The sequence below is a fragment of the Protomyctophum parallelum genome (assembly GCF_964188405.1).
Source record: "Protomyctophum parallelum genome assembly, chromosome: 3".
Classification (NCBI taxonomy): domain Eukaryota; kingdom Metazoa; phylum Chordata; class Actinopteri; order Myctophiformes; family Myctophidae; genus Protomyctophum; species Protomyctophum parallelum.
The window spans coordinates 46246794-46260055 of NC_139698.1; the positions used below are offsets into that span (position 1 = coordinate 46246794).

A 13262-nucleotide genomic window follows, 5' to 3' on the forward strand; every position below is an offset into this window, starting at 1 on the left:
TAACTAGGACTAACTATTGTAGCGGTTTCACCCATAAAAGTTTGAATCAAGGAGAAACCCTACAAAGGTCCCTGTATAAAATACAGCAACCTACCTAGTTAACTCAGGGATATACAGTATATAATAATAATATATATATATAATCTGTCAGTACATTTCAAAACACTTATTTAAACTCAAACCGTCAAGAATGTCAAAAGACACAAGAAAGGTCAGTTTCAAGGTTTGTATTGGAAATAAGCAGTTCAGTTCATACATATATCACAGTTTAGTTTAGTCCATTTCAGGTTTTCACAATAACCAAAATAACCCAGGTGCCACCTCACAGTCTGCACACATAGCCTTCACACTCCGCGCCTCTGTTCAAAGTGACAGCTCCATAGCTGATATGGGCTGGGCTTCTGTGTTGTGGCCAACCAGCGGCACGCAACTGGTAACGTAACCGCCAGTCGCCGTATGTGTGTGGGGAATAAAATGTTTATTATTATTATTGTTTTGGCGGATCGCTACACTCTCCCCCCCTTGAAGGAAGCCGGCCGAAGGGTAAGGCGTTCTTGGATCCTGTTTCAGAATTTCAGCATCCTGAAGTCCAATCTCCATCACCCGCTGGCACTGCTGCTCCTCCACTTCCTGAGCAGTCAGGACGCAAGGCTTCAGGCGGGAGATGTGAACAACTCGCAGGTCCAGTCCTGTCTCCTCCTGAACCAATTCATAATTGACAGGGTCAATCTCTCTAACAACCCGGTAGGGACCGTGCCACCTTGGAGTCCCTTTGGCTGCATTAGACCAGGAGTCAGTCCGTAACCAGACACGAGCCTTCTCTTCAAACTGCAGGTCTCTCCGTTGTTTGTCACAAGTCCTTTTCCGTCGCTTTCGAGCTTTCGAACGGTTGCTGGACGGAAACGTCTGGAGGCCTTCCAGTTGAGAGGCTAGCATTCTTTTTATAGTTTGCTGCAGCTGTCCTGTGAGTTTCCAGGTCTCTGGTTTGCACGGTTGACACCCCTGACATTTGTGCACATGACGCTTCACATCCAGGCTCATCTTGGGCCAGTAGACCAGAGCTTTCATTCGGCGGTAGGTCTTATACTGCCCAAGATGGCCGGCCAGCGGATCCTGGTGGAACAGGTCCATCAACTGAAGTCGCAAACTGTAGGGTATATATAATTGATGAAGGGTCCGCCAAGGCAGGTGAATTCTCCGGTATATGCGGCCGTCCAATATCCTGAAAGTTGCGCCCAGGCTCAACTGCTCCTCCCCCTCCTCCAAGAGGCTTTGATACAAAGCGTGCCGGATCGTGGCGGATCGCTACACTATGACTGCTTTAAGGCACTGCACACGAATGGGTCAAATTAATATAGTAGCCTACAAACGTATTCCATTCATGGCGATGCAACTGTGATGTGTCATGTAGGCTCAGTGCACGCGTGCGTGCATGGACATGACAGCCAGACAAGCAAGGCGAGAGGGAAACATGTGTAGGGTAGGCCTACAGCTATTATTTAATTCATGCAGGTGTTCGTTTTTTATTTATTTAGGATACAACACACCAGTTGGGCAAGTTGCGTGTGTTTGCGGAGGGGGGGGGGGGGGGGGGGGTGAGGCGGGCAGCAAGGCAAGCGGGGGAAACTTTTCCCATCATGTAACTATGGTTTTATCACTGCTAGGAATGAAATTAAGGAAGGATCAGCTGTTTGGGATCACTTCATAAATGTCATGCCGACGTGAGTGTAATCCAAAACAGACGCTCAAATTGGGGCAGTTTTACACACTTTTACACTAAATGAGGGCCTGAGAGTGTAAAAACTGAACCAGATGGACCCGTAAGGGTACACTCCATTTGTACACTCAGGCCCCTTTTCCACCGGTTGGTTCCCAATGGGAACTGGTTCAGTTCTTTTTGTTTTTTAGTTCATGAGCCAGAGCTCCAAAATGAATCATTAATTATGAATTGAGTGTGCAAAACCATACCTATATTAGATTGTTATCACCATTAAACTTCCTCAATTGAGTACTTACACGAAGACAATGATTTATTGTATTACAAATTTAACATTTTTAAATATGCAAATGAGGCATTATGTAGGAAAATATGGAAAATAATCGAAAATATGAAAAAGCTACTACTGTGGAAGGGTTATCATGTATTAATTTACTTGTATTGATCCTATAAACAATTTAATATAGGGTATAGTTTGCCCACCAATTTTTGAGCTCTGGCTCATGGACTAAAAACCAAAAAGAACTGAACCGGTTCCCATTGGGAACCAACCTGTGGAAAAGGGGCCTCAGAGTTATTGGGGTCCACTGTGCTACACTAAATGGAACACACTGTGCAAGTCCCTGTGGAATGTATGTTCTGTGGATCAAATGTTAATCTGTATATTAATGTATGCCCTAAACTAAAGGGTTTTATGTTGATGCAAAACTGGATCTTATCTTGTGCTCTGCTAAAGCCACACCGGAAAACTAAATGCAATATTATTGCAATGGTAAATGGTTAACCTGAGCTGAAGTGTCTAACTGAATAAAGAATGGTTTTACATGCATGACTTCTTCACATCGCCTGAAAACAATGCAGCAGGTGGAACCAGTTTGCGGAGTTACTGGAACCCAGTGTTTAGGAAACAGTGTTCTAGACAATGCTACAAAAACTATCTATCACTAGATAGTAGATACGAATACTGGACTACTCGCCCCGGTGCTTGCCCGTTTTTCCTCCCGGAATTTTCCCCAGTGAGGGGGATAACTTTGTAATATGCTATTGGCTGTTTGTATTCTTTTGGTACATTCGTATTCAAATGGTACCTCGTCAGATAATCCCCACATATCCTACAACAACTTCTGTAAACAGACTTCACTGTAGTAGCTTTTCATAAATTATATTTGTACTTCTGCTGTCATAAATGATATTTGTACATCTGCTGTCATGAAAGTTTATAGTTAGAGAAATTCAAAGTACAGCCATCTGCTGTCCAGCCTCTCCCACCCCTCACTGGGGAAAATTCTGGGAGGAAAACAGAAACGGGGCGAGTAGTCTTGTTACCGTAGATACTGCCCCAGCTGAGCTATAATTGTGAGCTTATTGTTTCTATGAAAGGCCCTCCTACGATACTGAATAGACAGAAAATAATGGCCAAATGAATCACCCATTTCTATGTCTGTACTCTTTGAAAGTCCAACCTTCATTCTATGCCTGTGTCTTTTTATGTAATGTAGCAGAGAAAAGAAAAGTGTACAGAGAAAAAGTAAATAAATAAAATAGCCCCATTATAGATTGTAAAGGTTCCAAGGCTCCAAGAAACTGTCCAAGAATAAATTGTGTAAATAAATAGCTGCATGTGAAACTATATTCTCGTGCTGTATTTTGCTCTCCATTTCATGGACATGCGAGGAGAGAGAGAGAGGGTACAGAGAGAGAGAGAGAGGTGTGAATGGAATCGCATCAAATAGCGTGGTTGGTGAGAAGAAAGTATACCGTGGGTCACCGTGAGCATATATTATTATATTATATATTATATTATATTTCACTGCCAGTGCCACGTTTGACACTGACATGACACTGGTTGTGACACTTCTATAGGTCTGACTGCTATTATTATCTGTGCTGGACGTGCCAAGTCGCCAGAGCAATGGTGAAGTATCTATCATTTTTAATTATATGGAGAGAAAAGTCGAGAGTCGGGATTTATCCTGTGTTCAATGCGTTTCTGCGTTTGTGTGTGGACATAGATATCTCTGTCGTATGGGCAGGGATTTCTTTCTAAAACGGAGGACGAAAATATCCGTTTTGCAAAAGATCCATATACGTGTAGCCTGGGCCTCAGCCACCATTTTATACCAGGTGGGTCATACCAAGAACACTCACAGCAATTAACTTAAACAAGGCAAACTAAGGCCCATAAGTTGGCCCCATACACCATTACTTAAACCATATACAATTTACATTTCATATTTCAAGCACCACTTTACAAACACATTCGGCCTATAATTAGAAAAGCTACAATATAAAACAGGAACAAACACCCCTCTCCTCTACAGCGCTTGGCACCTCCCAATCAACAGGAGGATTGCCAGCACAGGAGAGGACAGGTGACCAACAATCAATTGAACATCATGTTTAGTTTAAAACAATTGCAATGTCCATGCTCAGGAATTCTCAATTCAGATATACTAGAGTCAAATATAAAACGCACCACTCCCCACAGTCACTTCCATGCTGGCCAGCAATAATGAATTAGAAGAAGCTGTGTATTCAGAATACAGTGAGTGAGTGTGCGCGCATTGTCCTCGTTTGTCTCTATAGGGCACGGGCTGCCCTGTGACATAGATCATCAGATAAAAGCCCCCCAGACTATAACCTGACTCTGCCAGATGGAAGACCCTTGCTTCGCATTTGTTAAACAAAGTACTCCCATCTGGGATCTCTTTAGCCCAATCGCTGGAAAAAAGAAAACGTCCATTTATTCAAGCTACTTGGCAGGTGATTGGATCTGGATCTGTCTATCACCATCTGACGTGCCAACTCCAACCAACCAATCATATTGATGTGGCTACATGACGTTTAGTAGCTGCGCCCCGCAGATTATACAAAACCCTCCCTATTTGTGTCGGATGTGTAGGTCATGTCTTCGCTTGCTTTCAAGAATAGAAGACGATTTTCCAATTTTAAGTCGCTAGGACATACAATTATAACAACCACTTTACTTCAAAATAAAATGCCCATCATTTCCGTTTCACTACTCCTTTAAGCAGCCTCAGCTCTCTACTCATTCTTTGCATGCTGAGCTGTCAAGCAGCTCGTGCGGCGACTGCGTGAACATTTCCCCCACCTCCCCAGCCTCCTCCCTGTAATTCTTAGTCCAGGGGTCATGGGATATTATTGTATTGTTTGTGATTGTGTAGATTCATTGTGTTGATGTGTCATTACTGTGTATTGTTGTTCATGGATTATTGTCTCCACCAGGCCGAAGGCATGGGGGGAGAGTATGTTTTGCACTCCGTCCGTCCGTCCGTGTGTGTGTGTCCGTCCCATAGACTGTAAAAAATATGGACAAAGCGTTCCCCGGGTCTAACATGAACGTAAAATGAAGCCTGTAATGATATGCTAATTCCTGATGTAAGTCGCCATCTTTTGGTACCAGCTGGCCATTGGCTGGCTCCGTTTTGTACCAGCTGGTCATTGGCTGCCCAGACAACGAGGCGGGACTTCCCCCCTTCTTCTCCGTTGGTTTTTATTTGGACTCGAGTGGGAGGAGAAGACTCTTGAGTGGGAGGGGAATCCCGATCATAGACTGTAACGGTAGCCACGCCCCTCAGAACATACGCGACTTTATGGTCATTTTTTTAATTAATGGGACCATAATTTTCCAAAAAGAATATTATGACATTAGAAATTAGACTTTAAACTAGTGACTGGAAGAAGAAAGTATTCATGACCATGTTTATTAAGGTAATACAGTCTAGGTGAAGTTGGGCCAAAATACATGGGCCTCTATGGAGCTATGGGGCTTTTTGGGTCCAGTCCAGCGCCACAACAGGCCATTATATGAACTACTGATTTCAAATGAGGCTTCACGAAATATCTGGCTGACTGCCCCCCTGGTCCGTCCATGTGTGTGTGTGTGTGTGTGTGTCCGTCCGTGTGTCCGTGAGCAGCTAATCTCGGCCACCGTTAACCCGGTCGATGCCAAATTTTGCACACACACTCCCTGGATGCCAACGATGAACCTCTGCCCCAAACTTTCCAGAACGACCTGTTATAGCGCCACCAGGAGGCCGCTTTGTGCAAAACAAGTTTTTGCACAGTACACCTACAGATTTTGTCCAAACATCACGGAAATTGGTACACAGTCTCTCTAGAGCCATTCAACGAAACCGGTCTTTCAGATTTCTCAGACTCCATCCTGATTGGTTAAGATTGGCTTCCAAAGTTCACAGGAGTGCTCCGTTTCAAACAAAATGCTGCAAATCATGAACACATCGCGTGATTTCCGTGAAATTGTGCACCCACATTCCCACTAGGCTGAGGAAGAAATGCCACATGAACAATTTCAACTCAGCCTCAAGGTGGCACTATAACTGGCCGAAAAGTGTTTTCACCTCTAACTGCACGGATCTGTGGATAACTTTGTATGCCAACTCCCTAGAGGCCAAGGAAAAACCTTTGCCTGGAATTCTTCACATCTGCTCATCCTGGTGGAGACCTGTGCCCAGAAGGGCACTTTTTTTGTATTTGTATCTTTGGCTCTGCTCTGGGGGGACGTTGATATCAGAGCTGTGTCTTGGTGCACAGATAATTGGAGATATCAATGTGATATCAGACCTGTGTCTCGGTACGCAGATCATCTGATATCACATGAGCAGAGCCACACCGCCATACTAACATGCAATAGCTTTGCAATAAATGGTTTATGGTCAATCTGAACTTTAGTGTCTCAATGAACTAATGATTATTTATCAGATTATCTGTAATGTTCTACCACTTGAACTATAACGTCCGCCACAACAATGCCTTTTAAAAAAATATATACAATCTCTTTTCACAAGCTTTTAATTAGGGCTAAGACAACAAAAATCCTATCAATTCACAAACTCTGAGTGTGCTGAGTGTGCTGTGTGTGCTGTGTGTGTGTGTGTGTGTGTGTGTGTGTGTGTGTGTGTGTGTGTGTGTGTGTGTGTGTGTGTGTGTGTGTGTGTGTGTGTGTGTGTGTGTGTGTGTGTCTGCATACGTGCGTGCGTGCGTGCGAGGGTGTCACCAGCATATCTGGAGAACCCCCTGACTTGGAGCTGTGGTGCTGGAGTCCTTACCGTGTATGAGAGCCTTGAGGTAGACATGCTTCCCTACAGGCACGTGCATGACTGTCCCACGTGGGAGCTGAAGCTGGAACAGCTGCGTGTTGTGGTTGACCTCCGTCTTTGAGACCAACGTGCACTCTCTATAATGGAGCGCTGGATGAAAGAGCAAAAAGAATCACAACGTGTATTGATTATTTATTTTTTTAACATTTATGTAACTAAAGATAACAAAAATGTGTCAAAACTAAAATCAGGATTTAAGAGAGTGGGGGGGAGAGAGAAAAACAAAAAAGCCAAAAGTGTAATCTCCGCTCTTATACCTCGATCTTTTTGACGAAGAATGGTATTGTGTAATTCCAGCGTTTGACCCAGATCCGTCCATTTCCCTTTGGCCCGTTTAGGTACGCTGACCTGGATCTTCCCCACGGCGGGCGCTGTGTGGACTGTTCAAGTGAAGGTAAACGGAGAGAAAGGGTGATAACACTGTGTGGAGGACCTAAGCAGGACCTAAGAATCTCACGCTGGCTGAAAAGGGTATCCTTACCTGCCACGCTGCCTTCTACCTCTTCAGCTAGACCTGTAAAACATGCATCATAATATATAGACATTATGCTGCCTAGTAGTTACTGTATGTATGAATAAAACATAGCCCAGAGTTAAATGAACACAGAGGTTTTTACAGTGTAGGACTGAGGTCCCAAGAGGTATGAATAAATTGTATTAAGCAGAGGTCAGTAGCCTAATGCACCCATGTTTGGGCTAAACTGAGACTCTGCACGCAAATCTATCCTCCCCACCCAACTCATTATAAAAATCAAGAAGACAGCACTCCACCCAAAGGAAAGCAACCCATTCACACTCCATAACATAGCCCTCAACCATATAGAAAACCTACTAGGAAGTAGGGATGCCCCCTCATAAGCTGGTCCAGGGACTACCAGATGGAAAACCCTTTGGACTTAAAGGTATATTAAGTGATTTCACTTAATTCAAATATCATTTGTTTTTTTGTTTTGTTGTGATAATCCTCCCTACTATAGAGTGTGCTGACCATATGAGGAGTGAGACAGACAGGCTACTGGAGAAGCAAGAGGAATATTTTCCAAGTCTTGCCATATTTCCTTTTTTGAGTACTTTCCTGAATATTGGATATCTACCATTGGATATCGAGACCTTTATTTCATTTTGTGGATTATCTCCTGGAGCGGTGGATTTCTGAGGACAGACTTTGCGGAACAGTGTAAAGGGTGGTAAGAGGAGAATTACCACTACACACAGCATTGACTGGTTTCCATTTGGATTTCTTTTTGGACATTTAAGTTTAGTTAAGGACAGTGCCAGGATTTCCAGTAAACCCTTTTGAGGCAGTTCCATCAGATCGGAGATTTGAAAATTGCAGACCTGTCTTTCCTGTCTGCTTGAAATCCATTAAGAGATGTATAAGGGCGGAAAAAAGAAGGAAATCAGAATGTCTACTCACGAAAATGGAGCATGTAGGACATTTTCCCAAGCAGCACCTCCACTCGTAACACCCCGCCATCATCAAGGTCAACAATAGTACAGCCAGAGCTGGGGATCTAACGGCAGAAGACGGGGATGGGCGTCATTTTCGGGAACGTTCCAAATCCACAGTATATGGGGTAGTGATGCACCGAATATTCGGCCACAGAAAATATTCGGCAGAAAATGCAATTTCGGCCCATTCGGTTTCGGCACAGAACAGGCCGAAAATATACCACAGAATAGTGTATGCAATTAATGCATTCAAAAGTGCTGAATAAATGTATTATGGACCCATAATAGTGATTATTATTTAAGTTAAGTTTTGCCATAATCATGTATTTTGCCATAAACAGGTAGCTTTAAGGTACGGCCATGACAGCAATGGTAGGAAAAAAAGATATATAATATTAATCATATTAGGATATTCGGTGTTTGGTTTTCAGCCAACTCTTTCCTATATTCGGTTTCGGCCAAGAATTTCCCTTTCGGTGCATCCCTATTATGGGGTGATGGCCGTCACCATTTGAGTAGTTTGTTGAATTTGAACCACGTAAAAAGAGAGGTTACCTTCCGTTTGGTGTAGATGACGATATTAACAGCCACATCCGTTTGGAACCAGTCATACCTTGAAGAAAACGGAACATGAGTTAGACATAGGAAACCAGGTTTCATCTGTACACTCTCAGAGCTGAACGAATCAAACAGGCATTCTTATAATTGCTCTTGGTGTATAAGAATAGAAAGGTCTTATACCAAGTGACAGCTAAACCTTGAAATATTGAATTGCCCCCCCCCCCCCCCCCCCCCAAAAGCTTTATACCAAGTTACTCCTGCTTACATATAATTGCTAGTTTGTCTAATCTGAAATGTGCTACAGCACTGTTTACACATCTCCTTATTGTCTCCACCAGGCCGAAGGCATGGGGAGAGAGTATGTTTTGCACTCCGTCCGTCCGTCCGTGTGTCCGTCCGTCCGTCCGTTAGAAGCTAATCTCGGCCACCGTTAACCCGGTCGATGCCACATTTTGCACACACACTCCCTGGATGCCAACGATGAACCTCTGCCCCAAAATTTCCAGAACGGCCTGTTATAGCGCCACCAGGAGGCCGCTTTGTGCAAAACAAGTTTTTGCACAGTACACCTACAGATTTTGTCCAAAAATCCCGCAAATCGTTACACAGTATCTCCATAGTCATGTGCTCAAGACGGATGTGTCTGATATTTCATATTCCATCCTAATTGGCTAACATTGTCTTTCAAATTTTGCAGGATTGGCCTGTTTTGAACAAAAAACCTCAAATCATGAACGCAGCGTGCAATTTCACGTGAAATCTTTCACGCACTTTCCTACTAGGCTGAGGAATATAGCCCACCCATTTCACATTGCCCTGTTATAGCGCCACCAACAGGTGGATTGTCCATGCGTGCCATCAACACGGATCTGCACCATTTCCCATATTCCATCCTGATTGGCAAAGATTGGAACAAACAAACAAAAAACATGTTTATATTACTCCTAAATATTCCTATCCTCCTGGTGGAGACCTGTGCCCAGAAGGGCACTTTTTCTAGTTCCATTTTAATTGTACATACATTTCTTAAGTATTTTATTTGGTTTGTTTAATTTTTGCTTTGGCAAAACGTAAACGTGTGTTTTCTCAGGTTTACATTAATCTCCCAATAAAGCCCCTTTGAATTGAATTGTGCTTCCGTCTACCTCGGACGAGTGTCTTTGGCTGGTGCAGGGACTGCCGATGGTGGCTGTAGCATGGAGAAGGAGGAGGAGGGTGAGAGAGTAGAAGGCCCCGCAGGTGATGCAGGTGGAGCAAGACCTGTCCGAAGAACAGACAGACAAGAGACACGTGAAGCTGGGAACTTCTCCATGATCACGTGAGAGCACCACAGGCACAGACCATCAATGTTTCTATACAAGGACCAACTTCTAGAAGAAGGCCGATGCACACCTCAAAAAGTTGGTGACAGGTGCGCAAGACAAAAGGTGCAAATGTTGCAAAAGGGGATCACATGGAAAGGTCTGGAAAACAAAGAGAAACGTTTTTGCAGGACCTTTTTCTTTGATTTTATTAGCAGAGATCCCCTTATATGCTTCAATTCTGGATAATGACTGCTCTGCTCTATAAGGCCTCATTCACACGTATCAAACACTGATCAATCAAATGTTTGTAATTTTATTTTTTATTTTTAGGTCACCACAATGCTTTTCCAAAGGGAGGCACATGGTTTGACCAAGCATTTTTGTTTGATGGGGGGAGGGGCAGAACACCACCAGGAATCAAAGTAAACACAAATGTTTGGTCAAACCATGTGACACCTAAACAAACCCTCTGAGCACATGCTGTGCCCCGCTGATTTACTGCTGTTTCCAACATGACAGCCATATAAACACACACACACACACACACAATGTTATTTACAGCTAAACATTGCTCTCAAAGATGTTTTTGAAAACAGTTGAGCGAGGAATAGACGATGCAGTACCCGATAATGGGTTCTATTTGATCAACTCATTTCCTGATGATGAATGATGAATTGCTGAAATGCTAACTTGCTGAAAATGAATACCGTTCATGTTAGTGCCGTCTCCTTTCTTCGGTGCCGGAGCTGTGAAAACAAAAGGTGACTGACTGGGGATTAATTGGCAAAGTCAAGTCACTTGAAAACACCAATGTAGCTGTTATGCCAATTAATTCCTCCCACACACACATTTCTGTGTATTGTCACTGCTGTTGTATTCTACAGGAATCCTCATCTGCAAGTGAGGAGGAGCCCCCGCCGGGAGGACGTGGTAGAGCCTCTGTCCTAGTCCTCCCGCACAACACTCCCTCCTGACAGGTGCTGCCCCCCCGTAGGAGTTAAGTGCAGTGACAAATGTCACCCTCCACACCCGGCTTCCCTCCCCCCGAACACAGGCCAATTATGTTCGTAACTTCGTTTATACATATATGCTTGACAAGGCCGGATGTCGAACGCTATGGATTTGAACCCCAAGAAGTGGGGTTTACCACCCAAGTAGCCACTCGAGTACCAGGAAAGACAAGTTGTGTGACTATGTGTGTGTGTGTCAGGGCTCCAGACTAACGTTTTTCACCAACGTCCCGGAACCGTCCCAAAATCCAATTTGAACAGTCCCAAAGTGAATGTATACAGTCCGGATTTTGTGTCATTCAAACATGCAGTAATGTGAGTTATATAAAGACTTCCAGCATTGCTTTTGAAAGTGGCAAGGGATCATAATAGGTATAAAGGTACTGTATCAATCCTTGATAAATGCATTAATCCTTGAAGTAAATGCCTTCTTAGAATCTTTAGATCAGCAGGGGTAACCAAAGTTTTTGGAGGGGTCGCATTTCTGAATATGTGCAAAGTAAAAGCACAATAAAGAATATTTAGGTAGTTAGTAGGTAAAAGCTTTTGGATGCACACATCTGCGTGTGTGGCACTGAAAACGTAGTTTTTCACTGACGTGTGTCAGAACCTCAGGCTCAGACATATAGGGCTGATCAATGCACAGCCTCAACTTGCCCACTGTGATCTTCTCACTTACGGGTGGAAATTGTTACTGTGGGGTGTTGGGGTAACACCTCCGGTGTTCGGTGTGTGATATATTTTTATGGATCTTATATCTTACAAACAGCAGGATGCATCCACCACATTGATAAAATGGCCACCAACGTAATAAAAAAAGTCAACCAAAGAACAAGATTCCTATACAGCAGGGGTTTTCAACTGATTGTGAACCAGGGACCACCACCCTGACTTTGAATCAACCTGTGGACCACAATTGTGTTGGGTGGGGAACTGGGGATATGGGCTAAGATTAGTGCTTTTGTAAGTTAACACTTGCTATGCATCCCATGTGTGTACATCCCACTGTTTCTCAACCGTTGACTACTACTGGTAAAATGTCCTAATAATAATGACTCAACCAGACACTTCCCCCTTCTTGAGATTCTAACTCCCTTTTTCTGTTGAATTTCTTGAACTCCAACTTGTCAGTAAATGACGACATGGATGGACTCATCACAGGTCACTAGTTCACGGTTTCTCAACTAGTGGAAAGAACATTTAAAACAAATCCTACATTACTAAATGCATGGTCAGGGACCACATGCAATACCTCCACGGACCACCAGTGGTCCACGGACCACCTGTTGAAAACCCATGCTATACAGGATCTCCTCACTGGTCAACAAAAACACCTTAACAGGAGCCCTCGTACAAGGTTTCTTCGACTATGCATGCACCTCCTGGTACCACAGTACTAAGGCCCTTAAAACTAGGCTCCAGACTTCCCAAAACAAACTGGTCAGGCTACTACTTGGCCTCACTCCCCGAACCCACCTCACCCCTGCCCACTTTGACAGGCTGGAATGGCTTAGGGTTGACGATAGTACAGCATCTTGCAATGGGTCTGGTCCACAAGACTCGATACACCACCAAGATGCCCATGTACCCGTCTAAATACTTACAAAGTCCACACCCACAACCAGGGCCACTTTTTGGGTAGTGCAAATGGTGCCGCCGCACAGGTGTGTGTACCTTTTATTGCAGAGCTGGTCTTAACGGCCATCCTTCCAACCAAACACTCCTTCAGCATGGACTCATAGTTCACCCAGCGATGGACCTGAGGAGACATGGACAACCATCATCCACCTGAATGCAATTACTTCAAATAACATTACCATTAATCGATTACAGTTAATGAAAGATTATTTAAAAACAAGAAATTTGTCAGTTGAAAGAAGTGTCCCCCCCACCATTGTTTGCGTTTGTTTCCGACGTTCTGTGCGTGGTTCAATGACTGTGTTTTGTTGTGGCTTCCCTGCTGTCCAGCTCATAACATTAGCAGCTGACTGTTCTCGCTTCGAGGCTGCTCGTGGTAATCAGCCCTTTTGCGGTGCGTGTGGAGGCAGGTAATTATACTACACTCCCATTGGCCTAG

At 43.9% G+C, this 13262-nt stretch overlaps 1 protein-coding gene across 1 annotated transcript in view; it reads right to left on the reverse strand.

Moving 5' to 3' along the window:
- The window catches only part of cyb5r4 (cytochrome b5 reductase 4), a 31782-nt gene that overhangs the window by 12075 nt on the left and 6445 nt on the right, over positions 1-13262 (reverse strand). The window contains exons 4-11 of the mRNA XM_083761689.1: positions 12860-12944; positions 10883-10921; positions 10017-10131; positions 8866-8923; positions 8276-8372; positions 7340-7372; positions 7116-7238; positions 6808-6948 (exon numbers count right to left, since the gene is read on the reverse strand). Of these exons, the coding sequence (XP_083617815.1) occupies positions 6808-6948; positions 7116-7238; positions 7340-7372; positions 8276-8372; positions 8866-8923; positions 10017-10131; positions 10883-10921; positions 12860-12944 (691 nt within the window). The remainder of the gene's footprint in view (positions 1-6807; positions 6949-7115; positions 7239-7339; positions 7373-8275; positions 8373-8865; positions 8924-10016; positions 10132-10882; positions 10922-12859; positions 12945-13262) is intronic.